This window comes from Canis lupus, chromosome 16, assembly GCF_011100685.1.
Source record: "Canis lupus familiaris isolate Mischka breed German Shepherd chromosome 16, alternate assembly UU_Cfam_GSD_1.0, whole genome shotgun sequence".
In the NCBI taxonomy this organism is placed as follows: Eukaryota; Metazoa; Chordata; class Mammalia; order Carnivora; family Canidae; genus Canis; species Canis lupus.
The window spans coordinates 29957198-29977025 of record NC_049237.1 but is presented as its reverse complement, the minus strand read 5'-3'; the positions used below and the strand labels follow the sequence as shown (position 1 = coordinate 29977025).

At 40.0% G+C, this 19828-nt stretch overlaps 1 protein-coding gene across 9 annotated transcripts in view; it reads left to right on the top strand.

Annotated features, from left to right (window-relative positions):
* The window catches only part of UNC5D (unc-5 netrin receptor D), a 529465-nt gene that overhangs the window by 492815 nt on the left and 16822 nt on the right, over window positions 1-19828 (top strand). For all 9 annotated transcript variants that reach the window (XM_038560130.1, XM_038560132.1, XM_038560129.1 and 6 more), the window contains 3 exons: window positions 3324-3473; window positions 10544-10708; window positions 17803-17981. In XM_038560130.1, coding sequence (XP_038416058.1) covers window positions 3324-3473; window positions 10544-10708; window positions 17803-17981 — 494 coding nt within the window. The remainder of the gene's footprint in view (window positions 1-3323; window positions 3474-10543; window positions 10709-17802; window positions 17982-19828) is intronic.

Below are 19828 nucleotides of genomic sequence, written 5' to 3'. Positions count from 1 at the left end.
CAGATTCATCTGGAAAGCCTTCAAAAATACCGATGTCCAGGACTAGCCCTGAAAAGAATGCAATAAGTTGTGAACATAACTGGAAATTCTGCACTAAGTATAATTTCTTCTTTTTAGAGAGTGTTTTAAAGCTTGTATTCAGGAGGTTTTATTTCTTTGTTTTTTTCTGCCTCTGGATCCAGTTATGCCTTTACAATTTATAAATACAATGATAAGTTCATGATTGGCTTCTTCATTTTAATAAGTACTTGTTTTGTTACAGAGTAACTGTGGTTGCTTAATATTTTGTGCAAGATTATGCGATACTGTTAATTGTGTAGAGTTGGTTCGATGTGTGGAGATGAAAGTAAGCTAAAAAAAAAAAAAACAAAGATAAATCATGGTTGTATTTAAATTGGGGGCCCTAAAGCAGAAATTTCTAAAAGGTACCATTTTTCTCTGTGATAATTATAAGTGGACATCTATTAAAAATTTTAATACTCTCCATGCTGCATTTTAGGGACTGCTTAGACCATAGGGCAAATATGGACTGACCTATGTCATCTTTATATATATCATGCACCAGTGAAAAATTATTTATGGGACAGAGTTAATAACAGTCTGACCTTCACATGACTCTAAAAAAAAAAGAAAAGAAAAGAATAAAAGAAAGCATAGGATATAAAAAGGCAGGGAAATAAAGAAAAAAAAATACTAGTCAAGTTGCCCCATTGTAGTTAGCTCTTTCACTAACCCTGTAACTTTAGGAAGATGACTTTCTTTGGGGGTAGTGATGTGCTTCAAATTTTCATCTGTAAAAAGGTACATGGTGATTTAAAACTTCAGTTCCCTTCTAGTGTGATGGTGCTCGGTGTGGTTTCTAAATATTAAAATAGCCTAGCTCTCCACTAAGAAATGAGCCATTGGCCCAAGGTGCTTCGTCTTCTGACCTCAGTTTACTTCTCTGTACTTTCAGGCAAGGTAGATGACTTAAAGACAAGGAGTATGCTTTAGACAACCCAGTCAAATATACTTTGAAGAGTCCACACTATTGTTAGTGTATGGCTTTAACATGGTTTTAATAAGTGCATTCGTTATTTGTACGTGTTTCTAATGCCACACTAAAGTTGCAAAAAGAGGTTAATATAGTATCAGGTTGATGATTTTGTTTGGCCATGAATAAGCCCAGCTAAGGAACAGAAGCCTACAGAAAATAAGTAACTGGTCCAATCATACCGAAATGTGATTGGAATTCTGAGCCTCCATTTTCAGCTAATAAAATGCATCCTCTTTTGAGTATATGTAGTCCCCAGAAGATTCTTACACACCTTAAAACCTGAGTATCCATGCTCTAAAATTAAATACAAAGCACAGCAAGTGAGACTTCATGATTGGATTTTCATCACCTCCAGCCACTTACTTTCTACCCTACCTGTCCCAGCTCTACCTCACCTGGCACCTTTGTACATACCCTGCTCAGTGCCCTGAGCACGTGCTTCTCTGCCTTTTCCAGTGGCTAGCCCTCCTATTTAAGGTTAGGCTCAAATATTACTTCTTCTATTAATTTCCCACTTACTTCCCTGGCCTGTCCTCTCATCTGGGTTAGGCTATACCCTATGCCTTGCCTTGACCTCCTAGGTATACATGTACTTGTAATACTTAGATATGACGTCAGATGCCTACTAGACTGTGAGCTCTCTGGTGGCAGAAGGCAGTTTTATTGTATAAACTTAGAGTCCAGTTTGAGCATAGCTCTGATGGTCACTTATTAAATCTCCACAAAGAACCACTGATCAGCATCTATTAAAAAACCTCAACTCAGCATTTGGATTGCATTCTCTCTCCTCCCTACCCTACTATGATCCTTCCACTTCTTGCAGCCCCCATCAGATGCCGGCTAGACCTACAAAGCTAGGGACTACCTAGCACTGTGCTGTTCAGTAATTACTAACAACATGTGGATGTTTAAATTTAAGTTAATTAAAGCGAAAAAAACCTCAGTTCCATACTCTCTCTAGCCACATTTCAAGTACTCAATAGCCACTGTGGCCAGTGGCTACCACATGAAGCAGCACAGATCTAAAACATTTCCAACATCACAGAAAGTTCAGCACTGACCTGAGAGCTCCCAAGAAACACCTCCTCTCGCTAAATGAAGTGTAGAAAATGACCTTGGAATTGAATCAGTTAGTCCTGGGAAAAGATACTAGCAACCGATTAACAATTATGGGTATGTGTCGGATAAAAGCTGGACAGCTGCATCTTAGTAAGACATGCTTTTATTCCTGTTATTCTGCACGTAGACAAGAGTTGGTAAGATAACCTCTGGAGCTGCTTTTACTCGCTGATAATTGAAATGTAAGTTTTATTGTATTTATAATCCCACTTGCCTGCCTTCTCACAATCTTTCTTAGAATCTGGGAAGATTACAGGACATAATTAAAGGATCTCAGTTATCTTATTTATTGTAACTCTGCAGGGGAATTATAAGTCAATTAATGGTGATTTTAAGAAATGGATTTAGGGAGCTCTCTTATCTCCAATAGCACTGACGGCCTCACCCCAACTGCAGTTTAACCTTTTGGAGAATTCATGTCGGTTATTTGATTTGACTTATCATCTCTTCAGTAGGATTCTAAACACCACAAATTTGGAACCAATTAAAATGGCTGGCTTAAAAGAATATAGGTGAATTGTTTATTTTAAATATAATTATAAAGATTTCTCAGCAAAAGATACAAGGGTATATATATCTTCAAGAATCGGATTTCCTTTTTCTGAGCTAAAACATGATAACTTATTTTTGCTTGGCCTTTTGGCATTACTTTTATGAACATTACTGCAAATAAATAGTATCCATGCACCCTATAACATTTATTTTGAACCAAAGAATAAGTAATTGTATAATGCCCGTATTCACAACACGTGGAAGCGTGGAGAGGGTGCTATTCAACTTTCAGTGTAAACTCTGAATACATCCCTTGATTATGGTTGTGGCAGATGAAATTCACACAGTTGTGGCAACTCAATGGTGTAACGGTTTGCTTAGGGTAGGGGAGGTCTTTTAGCTTTAAAGAAAGGAACGGTGTTGGTTTAAAAGCCTAAGCAATGCAAATAATGAAGAGCAATTATTTCTTTCAGCCTAGGTCCTTACGAGTCAGCAGCTTTGAGTCAGGAGCCCTGACCTTACAAGGATATGGGGGAACCAAAGAAGTGTGTGTCTGTGATGCTGTTTGTCTATTTCTAGAAGATACATGGTAGTGAGCGTACCTATCTATAGAAAGCAACGTGTTGGAAATTAGACACTTCATTGTTATGCCTCTTTTCTCTTTCCTGCCCTAAAGGAAGTGGTTTCAGATGAAAGACATCAAGGTGGACAGCTACTGGAAGAGCCAAAGTTGCTGCATTTCAAAGGGAACACCTTCAGTCTTCAGATCTCTGTCCTGGATATCCCTCCATTCCTCTGGAGAATCAAACCATTCACTGCATGCCAGGTACTGGCCAAATGGGCTGCTAACAGAAATAGCTTTGCTTTAACCAGCAAGCACGTCACTAAACCCTAGCAAGGGTACTCTTGACTTACCTTCTCCTTTGAAAGTATGGATTTAATTTCAGAACTGTCACAGAAATGTAGCAGTTTAGACGACACACAGGGAATCAATCATATTGACATCAACTCACAGGTTTCTACAGGTAGGGGGAAAAGATGCTTGATGTCAGGCAATGTAAAATTTCTCCTCTCTCCCACTTACACTCTTGCTCAGTATAGGTTCAAGATAGTCATTTAACAACTTAGAGCAGGGTTGATGTGGTGTTTGTTTTAATTAAAACCAGTTCATTACGAGACACTATTTTAATCATGGTCAACAGTGAATGATCTGGATGTCAGTTGTTTAGATTTCTTTTTCTTTCTTTTTCTTTTTTTTTTTTTTAGTTCATGAGAGACAGAGAGAGAGAGAGAGAGAGAGAGAGAGAGAGAGAGACAAAGAGAGGCAGAGGCAGAGGCAAAGGGAGAAGATGCAGGACTCAATCTCAAACCCTGGGATCACGAGCTGAGCCGAAGGCAGACACTTAGTCTCTTAGCCACCCTGGCACCCCTGATGTCAATCCTTTAAGGGTGACAATTTTGAATTGTGGGGAGCCCTGGCTGGCCAGGTAGGCACCAGAGACTCTGTTCTGAACATGAAGTGCTTGCCACCAAGTAAGCTGAGTAAGATGGGAAGAGGAAATTGTAAACTGAGAGCCAGAGAAAGAATAATGCCTTTTAGGTCCCTTTTACAAATATATAAAGATATTTCTGTATTATTGTTCCTCTATCAAAAAATTTTAAAACATTGCAAAATGACTTGAGTCTTCTCAGATCACTTTTAGGGAATTTGAGTAATTGCTTAGCATAGAAAGATCTCTTATCGATGTGTGACTCTGCCACCGAATTCTATAGAAATCCCCACTGATGAGTACTGTCATCACAAGCAGCTGGCTGGTCTACAGTCATTCCCTAAATCAAAGTCACCAGGTGACAGGACATTTCCTTAGCTTTGGAAAAGCTTCTGGTGGGCTCAGATTGATCTGGGATCACAGGAGGCTTTCAGATGTCTCAGTTCTATCATAACCTATGGAGCTTTGTGGGGTTTTAACCTTTCCATTCTTGTGACATTTATTAAAAACAACAACCAAAAACATGCACAAGATGAACCAGCTTGTCAGAATGGGAACAAGCCAAATCACAGAGAGAAAAACCTTTCCTGAGTCATGAGAGTTAGAAAAAAAAGTTGAACCACCAACCCTTTTGCCTTCAAAAATTCATGTTTTTCAGAGTGGACAAGGTTGTATTTTCCTGTTTACTTTTCAGACTTCTCATTACCTTTGGAACTGCCCCTTGTGTACTCTTTCAGAGCATTCAGAGCAACAAGAGCATCTCTCATGGCCCCAAACAATTTTTTTGACACATTCAGCATATTTCCTTATGCTGAGAGGTTTTCCATGAATAAATGGGTCATTTATGATATTCTAAGACCTAGGTGTCTCTGTTTCCAGGAAAGCATATTCAAAGTTTCCAGTCCAAATTGAACTTCAGGGCATTGTTAAAACAAATCCTGGTAGTCACGTAAATTCCTCTGTATTAATCTTTATAGGCTTAAAGGCATCTTTCTACTGGATTTAATGCAAGTGCCTCAATACAAGTAACTATTAAGTTTAATGCTTAGAGATAAAAAAAAAAAAAGTCAGATGAAAGGACCATAACCTTGCACTAGCACTTAAACAATAATTCCAGCACCAGGAATTCCAAGGAGGGTCCAGGGCAGGAAAGGTGTGGAGGCCTAAGAACCTGTGGACCTCAAAACATGCTACAGAGGCCAACCAAAGAAAAAGGGCATTGGCTCACAAGGAAACCCAACAAGCTTTACTGCTGGGATGGCTTGGATTGCATGGATGTTGTGAACATGGATAAATATTTGCCTTCTGTAATTGAGCATAATTTGAAAGAGTCTTGGAAGGCTGAGAAATAATTTAATTTTCTCTGCACCAGGGGTTTGCCACTGAGTTTCATTTCCACTTCATTTTTCTTACCCACAAATGGCTTTCTGCTCCATTCCTCCTTTCCCCACCACCACCGCCTTTGCCGCCAATTTTCTTGCCTCTGTCATCACTAAAATCCCCTAGCTTGTATGAATGCGTATTGTGCTGCTCTTAATGGCCATGCTGTGTTTGCTCCAGGCATCAGATGTAAGCCCTTTGGGGAGGGTTTGTGCTCATCCTGCTTGAACTTCATGTAGAACATGATGTGCACTGATAAACTTGGCGTGGATAATAGAGAATGGCTTTTCATTAGGGCTTAGTGGATGGGAACTAACCGAGAGCTATTGCAGAGACATAAAATCTCACTCTTCCTGACATCATTTATAGGTCTCTCCTTCAACTGGTAAATCTCCCTGTCATCTTCTGTCATCTTCCAGCTCAATGCATGGAAGAACTCTGGTCTTCCTCTCCCTCTTTCTCTAACTTTAATTTTGGAATCTGAGAGGCGACATATTCCAGCTGGCACCCAAAGCCTGCTCTCCTAAGAAACCTTCCTTTCTTCTTCTGGGATAGCTGGCATTTACCGGGAATTTTCAGGCCTAGGAGATACCCACTGCCTAGAATATTTGCCCCATGAGACACCAACCAACTGCACAAGGAATGTTTTTAGAATGGTGTAAATTCAAGGTTAGATCCAGAGTCAGACCAGCTGGCTTTGAAATCTTGTTAGTTTAGCTTCTGGAGGATTAGAGTTGACAAAATGCTATGCTACAACCCATAGTGCTGGTCTTCCCTTTCCCCTCCCCTGAAAAAAAAAAAAAAACAAAAAAAAAAAACAAGTATTTCTTCTCTTCTCAGGCTTTTTAAGACTTGACCACAGTTAGAGATCCCCTCCACAGATTTAGCAGACCTTGTCTAGGAGGTAAATAAATAGCTCTGCTCCCCAGAGGTTACTGGGACCTGGGTGCTACAGAATCACCCATTCTGCTATTTGTTGCTGACTATGGGGTGGGGAAGCTGGAATAAACAGTATACAATAAAATATTCTTTAAATCCTACAAAACACAAATACGAGCTGTCACCTCCCTAGAATAAAAGCAGCTTTCTTTTCAGCATACTTTGTGTCTTGGGGAACCCTGTGTCTGTCTCCTGCTAGGATGTGATTTACATTCTCTCCATCTGCTAGGAACCTAATTATAATGGGAATCAAAATGAAAACATTTCCGGAATTCTTTAAACACCCATAACTTTGCTACACTTTGTCCTCCCATATTACTTGCCACATCATTCCTCTCGCTCAGTGAGCATCTTGATAGTTTGTTCTTTTTTTAATAAATGAAAGCAAAGATGGTTGCCCTGAAAACACACTAATCACAGCGCTTCTAATTCTATTACTTTTAAATGTTTTGTTGAGCACTTTTGGCAGCTGCTACTCAACCCAACAATAAAAAGGAATATTCTTTTGATACGATCTTAAAATCAGATTTTTAAAATGTTTTGATTGTGTGCAGTGAAATGTAAAAAGAAAAGAGAGGAGTGTGTGTGTGCTGATTCTCATATCTTTCTGCAAGGGAAGATTATCTCTGCAGTGAGCATGATTCTCTTACCTTTCTGCCAGCATTCTCTGGAGAAAATATAAGAAATGTAACAAAGTATACCAGAGAAGACACTTTTCAATAAATGGTCAGTACCATTGTTTTGTTTTTTAGGAAAGGAAGAATTAGCAAGGATTCAGATCCACTGCACAACGTGGAGGTCAGTTTAAGAGCGGCACCTTGAATTCAGCTCTGTCTGGCCCTGATCCTCAAGAACTTATATTATACTGTAATGACTCAAATTTCTATTTAAAAACACAAAAACCTTAGCTTTTTGTTGTTGTTGGGTTTGTTGATTTGTTTTGTTTTGTTTTGTTTTTTAGAGTTGGTGGGGGAGAGGGAGAGAGAATCTTAGGCAGGCTCTAGAGTTAAGGCTCCATCTCACAACCCTGAGATCATGACCTGAACTGAAATCAAGTCAGATACTTAACCAACTGAGCCACCCAGGTGTCCCTTTAGTTTTCTTAATTAGGCAAAAGTACCTGTTAACCATGGAGCCCTATCTTAGAGTTTCTTTCATGAAAGGAGGTTGTTGCAAAATAACTCTATAAACAACAACAACAACAACATACTTGCTTAAAGGAGAGTTTATTTGAGGGCTATTAAAATGAAGATAGGACAACAGATGATGGAAGCCCCGGAGCGCCAGGCAGGAGACTCTGTTAAATGTGGCAGGTATCAGGGGGCCATACTGGGCCCCAATGCAAAGGATTCTTGTAATGAAAACAGAGTTCCCAGGAGATCTGGTCACATCTGTGTCCCCTACTCATGATTAGAGGTAGAAGAGACACTGCAGTGTTATTTCCTAAAGAACACCAATAAGCTGCTTCCTGTTTCCCTCTCTGGCCAAGCCCTAACCCCCTCATTAGCTCCGTATCACAGAGACTGAAGGCAGGAGATTGGGGAGCAGGTCACCACAGTTAGCTCTAATGAGGAGAGAAGAGGATCATTAATGGAGAGAAGAAAATTGGAGGACAGACAGTGAATGGTGATAATCTGTTTTGAAAAGGTAGAGTTGTTGGAGAAAGTAAAGGCCAAATAAAATGATTAGAAGTATAATGTCAGTGATTGATAATGAGATAACTTCCAAAGATACAGCTATTGAGAGTTCTCCACAGAGAGGTGGCAAGGAGTCTGTGAACAGATAGGATCTTGAAGAGTCAGCAAGCAGACAGAAGTGTTGAAGTAAGGGTTACCCATGGCCTCCAACATGGGAGAAGCCTTAGGGGGAGAAGCACAGAAAGATTTGGGTTGGACAACAAGAAGAAATGACAGAACTTGTAAATGCATGTCATTATTTCTTTTATCCGGTGTAGAATTTGGTGCATGTGAAAAGTCATTTTTGAGTGTTGTCAGGAAAATGACTTCCTCCAAAGATGGCTGGGCTACCTCACCAACCAGACCTTCTCTCAGTCCCTGACTGCATCTTGAGATGAAAATTCCACTGCCTCTCCCTTGATTCAGGATTAAGAACAAATGAAACAAGACCACAAAGCCTTATACTCCTTGCTGGGATGTGTGGTAGTGGTTAGGGCATGAGTTTCTTCTCTCAGACTCCCTACAGCTAGTGTTCCTCTCTTCAAGTGGGCAACAATCAAAGGCTGTCCTTCCTTGCTGGTCCTCCTGTGAATCATCCAAAATCCGGATCTGTGAGACTTCCAGTAGAGAAAACTAAGAAACAAGCAATGTGCCCATTAGAATTCTGGAAGGGCAGCCCTGGTGGTGCAGCGGTTTAGCGCCCCCTGCAGCCTGGGACCTGATCCTGGAGACACGGGATTGAGTCCCACGTCTGGCTCCTTGTGTGGAGCCTGCTTCTCTCTCTGCCTCTGTCTCTGCCTCCCTCTCTCTCGGTCTCTGTTTCTATGAATGAATAAATAAAATCTTAAAAAGAAAAAAAAAAGAATTCTGGTAACTCCTAGTTCCTCAAAGTGAGTTGACTGAATTTTAATCATGGCCCCCGATCTTATAACACATGATGGCTTCATCGCCAGTCACACTTCAGAATATCAAACCTCCAAACCCGATGTATCTTCTGCCACCTGCCAGTGTTAATATTGGAGAAAATTATATTTATAGTGAAAGGTAAAAAAGAACACATTAATGAAATGAAAAAAAGAGAAAAAAGTGAAGATGAACGTTACTAGAGGCTGGTCATACATGGTCATTGCCAAGAATTTCAGCTTGATTAAAGTAGGAAGGAGAGACTTTTTTAGTAGATGAAAGAATATCAATGAGTGACCTCTAGTTCACATTGTTGTAAAGCCACATGCCTGAGCACAGCCTAATCGGGCATACAATGACTAGTAATAGGAAAAAAGGCTGGTATATATAGATTTTATTATTTATTTATTTATTTTTATTATTTCCCCCCTCATATAGTAAAAACCCCTTTTGCCACTCAATTGTCTAATTGTCTGTGAGTCCCATGATGGTACAGACTGAACCTAGTTTCTTATTGTTTATCTTGTATAGCGTATGGTCATGAGCAAGCACCATGCACATAATTGTGGAACAGATGAATTACATGTTCTACAAACAATGTAATTCAATGTAGTTCATGTTCTACATGAACTACAAACAATCTAATCGTCCTTTGTGGGTTTGGAATATCACTTGTGGTTCATTTGTAGACTGATGGTACATTTGAGACACAGACCTGGAAGAGGAGTTGACAAACAAGACTATTCTGGGCAGCCTAGTGTTTGTGTCTCTCTCTAGTGTGCGTATATGTGTGTGTATGTGCTCATGTGATTGGCAGGATGTATAACGTTTTATGGTGGATACACTAGCAATAGTGTGTTCTTTTACACAATTCTATATAAGTTTGTGGTGTTGGGATAAGTGCTGGTCAGGTGTTTGGGTTTTTTTTAAGATTTTACTTATTTTAGAGAACATAAGTGGGGGGAGGGACAGAGGGATAGGGAGACACAGACTCACCACTGAGCAGGGATCCTGATGTGGGGCTTTTGAACTCAGGACCCCAAGATCATGACTTGAGCCAAAGGCAGACGTTAACAGACTGACCCACCCAGGTGCCCCTTGGTCAGTGAGTTCTTTCGCAAAATTTTCATTTAAATGAAAAGATATCATCCTACCCCAGGCTTAGGGAGAAGGATGGACCAGAGGAGTCTTCTAAAGAATATTTTTTTAGGGGAAAAGCATGAGGATTAATTTTTGATGGTATCCTAACTATGTCACCAAGTGAAATCTGAGTTCTTGCGCTGTGGTTTTGGAATTCAAATGTTATCCATTGGAATTGACATTAATTACTTTTTGTGCTGCTTGGCATATGCTGGAACATTATTTCTACAACAGTTTCACCAAAGTTGCTCAGGCAATTATCTCTGCTGCAATCATTGTCATCATCATCATAATTATTGCTATTAAGCCTCTCCTCTCAGCCAGGCTCTGCACACCAGACCCCTCTTCTCTCCCCTGTTTTCCTGCAGGAAGTCCCATTCTCCCGCGTGTGGTGCAGTAACTGGCAACCCTTGCACTGTGCCTTCTCCCTGGAGCGCTACACGCCCACCACCACCCAGCTGTCCTGCAAAATCTGCATCCGGCAGCTCAAAGGCCATGAACAGATCCTCCAAGTGCAGACATCCATCCTAGAGGTGAGTCCTTAGTCCGCAGGACCACTTGACCCCATTTCTACAGGACAGGAAGATAAATGTACCTATTTCAGTCGTGTTACACAGGTTCTAAAAGAGCTTCAGAATGTACTCACTCTTAAGCATCATTACCGATAAGGGCAAATCAACTTCTTCCTCAAGCTGAGGGTTGAACTGAGCTTCCTGTTGGGCTGAGAAACTCAACCCATCAGAGATGAGGCTCGGTGGAGAGCTAAATTTTAGGGGAAAGCACTGGTTTTATGCACAGAACTACAAACAATCTAATCGTCCTTTGTGGGTTTGGAATATCACTTGTGGTTCATTTGTAGACTGATGGTACATTTGAGACACAGACCTGGAAGAGGCATGAGGTCACCATTGGGCTGCTTTTCTACTGGTTCTGACCATTTTTCCATAAGTTATCTTCAGGACCTTGGTTCCCTGCTGTCATGTCAATGTCTCATATCCCCCATAGCCCAGTTTCCATTAAATCTAGATTCATCGATGCAATAATGTACAACAAAGTAGACAGAAGTCTCATTCTACAAAGTAAGGAAATGCAAGTGCAGAGAGGGAGAGGATACTGTCCAAGGTCATATCATTATTAAAGGGCAAAGTTAGAATGGGAGTCAGAGGAGAATTCACTTTTGCAAAAAAGACACCTAATTTCTGCCATGGCTCTGATTTGCCCTAAACCACCGAATGGCTTCATCATGGCTATGTATTTGGCTTAGAAAGGAGAAAATGGCATTCCCACCTGCCTGGTTATTTAAAGGGAGAGAGAGAGAGAGCAGCTGAGGGGTAGAATCAGGGGAGACATGAGATGCTTTTGTTGAGCAATGACAAGGTAATCCCTGGCTAGGGTAGAAAAACACATTTTATTGCTCATCAGTAGCATATGTACATATGCGTGCATGTATACAGACATACACACATACATATTTATGTATAAATATATAAATAATGTATATTTATTCATTCAGGCTTGGCAGAAGGCCTAACAAATGTTCTATACATACCACTCAATTTGGTTTTTTTTCTTTGAAAACTTGTAGTCTTATAACATTATCACTTCACTCCATTCTCATTTCAATTCATTGTTTATGCAAAATGAGCATTGCTAATTCCCCAAATAGTTTTTCTGAAGAGTGGATGGCTTTCTAAAGGATTGTGCCTCAAAATTGATAGCTGTCTTAACTGACATGTTTGTACAGTATTTGCATTCATTATTGCCAATTAACATTGTATGCTAAACTAGTTTTGATGGGCAAGGTAGATCCAGAAACATAGGGTAGGATATTTTGAGCATCTCTTTCTTGAACAGTCGTGGCATATTTAACACAATACATCTCAAAGTAAAATAAAAAATTGCAGGAAAGTTTTAAAATAAATACAAAAGGAAAATCCAAGCAGATTTTCCTTCTGGCATTCAGAAGCAAGCATGAAGAGGTGGGACGGAAAGATAACCTCTGATGCAAACTCCCTAAATGTCTGATCACAGATCAATACAACAATTCCAGGTTTAAAAGGTTTTTATTTTCTAAGGCACTTAGATGGTGAGGACCAACTCCTACTATTACAGGAAATCCATGTAAAAGGACTGTGATGGAGTTGAGATAGGCTGGTACCTATCCTCCCCACTTAAGCAAATTTTTGAAGTGAACAGGAGGAAAATGAGCTAATAAACACAGTCTTACCCTTTACTCTCCATTTCCTGGTCTAATGCTTAGCAAGCTTACACTTTGAAATGCTTTGAAAATGAGGACACCACCATATGTCTTGATAATAAAAGGCAAGCATCTGAATAATCTTTATTCACTGTTGGGCTACCACTATCCAGTTGGTAGGCTACTACATTTTTGGAGATTTATTAACCCCTTTTGACCCCAGAAGGATCATTTTATTAATTTCTTCAAGTGTTACTGCTGGCATTTGGCCCAGTGCTTCTCCATCTCTTGATAATAAGCCATATTTCTAGGCAAATCTGTTATTTTATATGTCAGCAGAAAACTAAGAACTTTTGAAACCCACTCTATTTCAGTACCATTTCATGGGTTTTCACATATAACTACCCAACTCTGGGGATTCAATACTATACTGTCACAACTTGGCATGATGTAACATTCTCAAAGAGGTCAACTTTCCTATCCCAGATGATAAAGCCAATAATGGGGAGCAAGAGTTCCCAACCCAGTTATAGGGTGTCCAGGTCAAAGTCTGGATTTCCATACTAGACTGCTTCCAGATCCCAATCAGGGAAGTCTAATTTAATAATACTGACTATGGGCTTTGTGTGTAATGTAAGTCTTCCTTTGGGAGGGTGGGAGGATGCTTAGGCACTAGTGATAAACATCGTAGCACCATAAATTTTGTCTTTGAGTATGAAATTAGATGAGAATTGGGAAGTTCTTTCCTCAAGACTGCAGAAAGTTGGACTGGGCTGGGCCGGAATAAGGGTTCATTCTATAGGTCTTCGAGAATAGAATAGATTTCCCACATGTCAGTCCACCTGCAATGGAAGATCTTGAGTGTATGATCGATCACTCATTTTCCTTCCAACTCCAGGACTGTCTCATTCTTGGCAGAAGCATAGAACTGAGGATAGATAGTGAATACAGAGCATTCTCTTCTTCCTAAAAATGACTTGGATTCTAGTTGTAGATGGTTCCAGAAAAAGTGAAGATACATAAAGTGCTGAGAAGCTAGGATTACCTGGAAGAGTCCAGATGCATTCTAGATATGAATTGTATTAGTTAGTAAGTGCATCATACTTTATGGCCTTTAGGTTGAAAGACCCTGCATTAGGTGGTTTTAATAAGTTAGTAATAGGGTTTCATTGATTAAAGATAATAATAATAATAATAATAATAATAATAATGAAATAAATCTTCTCAAGCTTTCAATAGATGTCTGAATTTTTTTTAAGTATCTGCCCCTTTCCCCACTCCAAAAAACAAACAAAAATCCCTCTCTAGTTAAGCTCAGAGCTCCAACTTCTAACTTATTTTAATGGATGATCTTAGGGTCTGTTTCACAAATTTAACAATGGTACCGTGAGAGGTAAATGAGATACATATAGATGTATGTCATTGTATATATAAGATAACATTTGTTTTAAATATCTGAATCAATGCCGTGATTATCCTCACTGAAGGCCCTTGGTTCCTTACATTAAGCCTCACATCATCATATACCTTCATGCCTTCTCATCTAAATGGCTTTCCAAATAAATACAGTCATTCACGTCATTCTCGCACTTAAAAATTATTTCAATGATCAAGACAGTATATTTTTTCTGTTCCTTAGAGTGGCCATTATTGTGCCAACCTGTAGAAGCAGGAGGGTTCTATTTAAATGTAACCTCATTGGATTACCTAATGATTATTGCCAATTGATAGTCTATAAAAGCAACGGTATCCCTGATCTAAAAATTGTAGTCCAAAGCGAAATCATTTTACTAATATTGAAGAGAACGGAAGAATCCCTAAGTCATTTATTGCATCATCCCTTGTTAATGTAATATTATTGAAGAATCCCTTTTTTTTTTGTTTTTTTTTTGAAGAAAGAACTTAAATGAGAAACTTGCATGTTACAATTTTCCCTTCAAGCAGTTCCCTTATCTTTCTTCCAAAAGTGGTGGAGGGTTGGGGGATGATTTGTCTGTTGCAAAATAGACAGAATACTTGGAATTTCTCATTGATTTACAACTCCCCAGCTAGCCAAGTAGCAGCCGCTTATCTCAGATGTGCAGAGCATGAAAATCTGCTGTTCCTCTGCATATTTAATTTAAACAATCAGAAAATGTGATGTATCTACAGGATTCTTATTACTTGGCCCAGCTGTCTTTTAGAATGTACCATAAATGTTACATAAAGTGTCATCCTTATGCATGGCAAATATTTAAATTGAGAAACTTTAGAAGGAAACCAGGGGCCCACTTATTAAAGTGTCCAAAATAGAAAAAATACTTAAGAGTCATTCTCATATAATATTTTATTCACTCTGAAATCCTACCACTACTGTCCTGAAGACTGTGGATCAGCGTGGTCTCCCTTCTGCCAACAGTAAAGAGAGCCTGGTCAGCTTGCTCCACTCAAAGCCAGTTCAGTCTCTTGGAATCTTTTATCATGGATGCTTCCAATGCTTTCAATTTTGCTGGCAGGCCACCTTTTGACATGTTAACACCCTTTCATGCCAGTTTACAATGACAAGCTCTCATGTTATCTTGCATAGAATTCTTTTTTTCTCTCTATAGTTTCCACCATCTTTTTAAAGGACCTCATTCTCCCTTAAGTCAGGAAATTGAAGGAGACTGATTTTGCTTTACATTTTTAAAGCCCAGAAGAAATTTTACAAACCACGATTAAAATGTTGTTTCTCGTAACCTACTTCATGCACTAAGAAGCCTGAGTTGGTTCATTGTATAACAATCCAACATATCAGAATAAGAGTTGTATGTTTCACCAAAAATAACTAGTTACCCATTCAGTTTCTACTGAGTCAATACCTACTCATCCTCCAAAGCCAACCCATATGCCTCCCAACAGGAAGCCCTTCCTGCTCTTAATTCCTGAAGCATAAATCTAATAATGCTCAGCATTTTTCTTAACCACCTGCTTGTCTTCAAGTAGGATGGCATAGTGAAATGAATCCTGGTATAGGTATTAGGAAATCAGACTGCTAGTTTCAGCCATGTACAAACTGACCTGGGTAACTTTCGCTACATTTCATAACTTTTGTGGGGTCTATAAAAAAGGCCAAAGACTGATTAGGAAATTGAGACAGAAGCATCATGAAGCATCCAAGGTCACTGATCTAGGAAGTATAAAAGCATCTTCCAAAGCAAGGTCTCTCTACCTCTAAAACTATGCTTTTCTATTATCCCATGCTATCATGAAATACTGGAAGAATTTTGATGAGTGTTGTTCTATAATATTCTGAAGGAATAGAACTAAAATCAGTAAGTAGAATCTATTTAATATGATAATATGTACTTTGAATTTCCAAGCAGAAGATATAATATGCAGCATTTCCCAAATGTATTTGACCATAGATCTGCTCTTTCTGGGAACATCTTCTGAAATACCCTTTTGGAAATACTGCATAAAGGCACTGTGTTTCCAAGATAGAGCCCTCAAAATGTAACTTTGTCAAATGGTTATGAAATATCAAAACATATTATCAATCATTAATAAGATCTCTGTGTGAACCAGCTTCCTCAATTAACAGATTCTTAAAGACATAAGACTTACTGAGTCTAAAGGTTTATAGCCATGTGAGCCTGGGCACTTGCCAGGAAGGGCTCTCCTGGCTCTGGTGCCCGAAGTAGGAAGAGGTGTTAAGGTTCAAAAAAACTTGAAGGCAGGATCACAGAACAGCTCAGAAATGGCACGTGTTACCTTGAAGGAAAACACGAGATGACAAAGTCCTACCATGAAGGACAGTTTCTTGTGGTTTAAACAGTCCTAACCAAGTCCCTTAACCCCATCTCAGACATGATGCTTTAAGTTCTCTTTATATTATTATTATATTTTCTTTTTTGCTATATGACAAATTACCATAAACTTAACAGAATAAAACAATGCCTATTTACTGTCTCACATTTTTTGTAGGTTGAAAGTCTAGGCATGGCATAATTGTTTTGTTTTGGTTTTTTTTAAGATGTATTTATGACAGAGAGTGAGAGCATATGCTTGCACACACAAGCAGGGGGAGTGGCAGGCAGGGGGAAAGGGAGAAGCAGGCTCAGGGAGCCTGATGTGGGGCTTAATCCCAGAGTCCTGGGATCATGACCTGAGCTGAAGGCAGATACTTCACCACTTAACCACCATCCAGGTGCCCGTAGGTTTTCTGATTAGGATCTCACAAGGCTGAGATCAAGGTAGTGGCTGGGGATATGTTCTAGGCTAGAGTTCAGAGTCCTTTTCCAAGCTTACTTGGATTATTGGCCAATAATAGTAGCTAGAGGACTGAGGTCCTTATTTTCTTGCTGTCTCTTAGACTGGAGTCACTCTCAGCTCCTAGGGGATGCCCTTGGACCCTAGCCCCCTATCCTGCTCTATGGACAGTTCACAGCCTTGCTGTTTGTTTTCTACCAGGCCAGCAGGAGAGTTGCCTCCAGATAAGAGCTGCCTCTTCTCTCTTCTAAGGCCTGATTAGGTCAGGCCCACCCAGGAAAATCTCTCTTGGTCAACTCATAGTCAACTGATTATAGAGGCCTTAGTGACATTTACAGAAACCCTTGTGACTTGTAGCATATCATAGTTGCAGGAAGGATTCAGTCAGATACTTTTCAGGCTTTAAAATTCTGTTGGTTCACATAAACTTATCAGCAGCCACTTTAATTTGACCAATGTCTATATGGTTTTATGTTGGAGATGATGATCTGATTTCTGGCATGCACTGAAATAACCAGTCCTCCCTGGATCTCTAAATCAGAAGGCAGGGGTGGGAAGACAGCAGGCAGAAGCCGGCCAGCCTGTGCCACTCCACAGGCTCTAGACCTCCTCACTGACTCCTCGCTGGCTTGTATATGACCAAAGCAATGTAATTCTGAAACAAGACCAGAATATTTACTATGGAATCACACACTTCACATCCCAGAACAGGGCAACACAAACTTAAAGTTGATCAGTAAACAATCATTTGCTCTTTGTAGCTTTCCTGTTGGGTACCTGCCCAGCCAGCAGCTTTAATTAGCTTATTCATCTTTGGTCAGCTCTGACTATCACCAGGGTCATTCTTTTCATGGAACTGAAATCTGTCATTTGGGGACTTCTACTGATTCTAGATCCATCCCTGAGAGTAAAAAAAAAAAAAAAAAAGGTTTAATTCTGCTGTCACCTGACATCTCCTTGATGATTATGACTCCCTCGAGTGGAAGGCACTGTTGTAAATCTCCAGTTCATGATTCACTAGGCTATTAGAGAAGTTATTTACTATTTTAGAGGAAAGGGGAACATTTCAATGTATGTTACAGAGTCCATGACAGAAGCCAAGCATTTTGTGCATGTGTGTTAACAGATTTTCTTAAAAAAATAAAAGTGTTGACCAGTAACACTTCCATTTAGATCTGACCATGCTTTCTTTGTTTATAGAGTGAAAGAGAAACCATCACTTTCTTTGCACAAGAGGATAGCACTTTCCCTGCACAGACTGGTCCCAAAGCCTTCAAAATCCCCTACTCCATCAGACAGCGGATCTGTGCTACATTTGATACTCCCAATGCCAAAGGCAAGGACTGGCAGATGTTAGCACAGAAAAACAGCATCAACAGGTAATTGGGGGTAAACTTGAAAGAGGTTACTGACAGTTTTGAAAAACAAAGGGGGTTGGGTGCATCCACATGGTTTCCAGACCCTGATGCCTTTATAGATCCCTCTGGCTGTATTTCACGTGAGGCCTAGCTATGTAGCTAGGCAAAGAACAAGAACAGGACCCTGTGTGTGGCATTTCCTTCCACCCACTCTGTCTTTGGGAATGTCATAGAAAAGTCTTACTTTGGTCCTGATCCATCATTAGATTGGCTAATTTGGCCCACCCAAATGGGGGTAGAGACTGGGTCATCTTGGTACTTGGAGATGCTAGCATGGTCTTGAGCCAGTGATAATAGAAACAAACAAGTAAGCTGCATAAACCCTCTCCCTAGCATCAGACCACCTTATGTGTTATTTAACCTTTAATGGGGACTTGCTCAGCCTACAAAAGTGCAAGTGCATGCCTCTGTGTCAGACTCCCGTTACTATACTAACATTGTAGTTGAGAGTTGAATAGAGAGATTCATAATGGGCTGGATTACTTTCGATGAGAAGAAAAAAGAGTGATGGCATCCCGAGCCGCACCAATGGGCAGGCAACTCCTGCTGGACTTGTAGGATAACTAGCAGGGAGAGGGCCCTGGTCCCCCACCCTGACCTCCCCTTATGCCCCAGAATGATTAGAAAAGAGAACAAGTTTTGCCAGAACCATTTCACATCCCTTCTTCTCTGTTACTCTTTTTTTTTTTCCTTTTTGAGGCAAAGCCTTATTTCCTTACTGTTTGGCTTGCTCTATCATTTCCATTTTGTGTTCTTTATTTTCACAGACATCCTACCTGACTCTTTCTTCTCTGAAGGGGAGGTAGGTGTCTGCCAAGAAATGATAGAGTGCCGTTCCCTGTTTCAAAAGGGATCCAGAATCCAGGAACGAAGGACCCAACTAGAAAGCAGTCAGACTCAGAGAAGAAAATCAGGGAACGATGCATTGCTGTAAAAGAAAATGGAATTTGCAGAGACAGACAAGCCCAGAAAGAATAGATACATTCTTGAGAGTCATATATTGAAAATGAAAGAACACAAAAATGTTTGAGTGTACAGGAAAAAAAATTAGGTTGACTATTTCCCAGCAACTTTGACAAAGGAAGAAGATGTCTCATTTATAACCCATGAACACCATGACTATGTCAAGCTCACTTTCTGATCACCCCCAGGGACAAGAATGAAAAACCTGAGAATAAGAATTTGGTTTGCAAAGAAAAAAGGGTAGGCGGTGGATGGGACCCTGTAAGGCATCCTTGGTTCTACAACCCCATACCAATCTGCCTCAACACATCACTTACCAGTCCTATTTCCTTCTCCACAAATGCAATTTGTAGAATTCGAACTACATCAACTCCTTAGTCCATTCTGGCCATGAGAGTTTATGATTTTTAATTCACCAATCACATGAAAATAATTGCCACAAAGGATCTGTGGATCCACAAAAGTTATGGTTCATTTGCTGAATGAGTCTACACTCATTCCTGCCTTTTTCCTTTCATTCTCTGCTTACAGTCTTCCTATGAGAACTACGAGTGCCCCAGAATCATCAGTTGTGGCCCTTGCACAGTAGGGAAAATGCATTTCAAACTGGGCGATGAAGGTCAACAGCCTTTCGTGTCTGGGTTCTCACAAGCAGGAAGTGGCTTCATGAGAACAGAATGCCCTTCCAGTGTCCGGGATCCTTATATGTGAATACTTGGTGTGCCTGTTTGCTTGCTCTGGGGTTTCCCTAAGAGCCCTTCTACAGGAAAGCCTACATTTCCTTGACATATGAAATACAAATGACCTACTTTATGCAGTTTCTAACACAGTTCCCAAAAAATGTT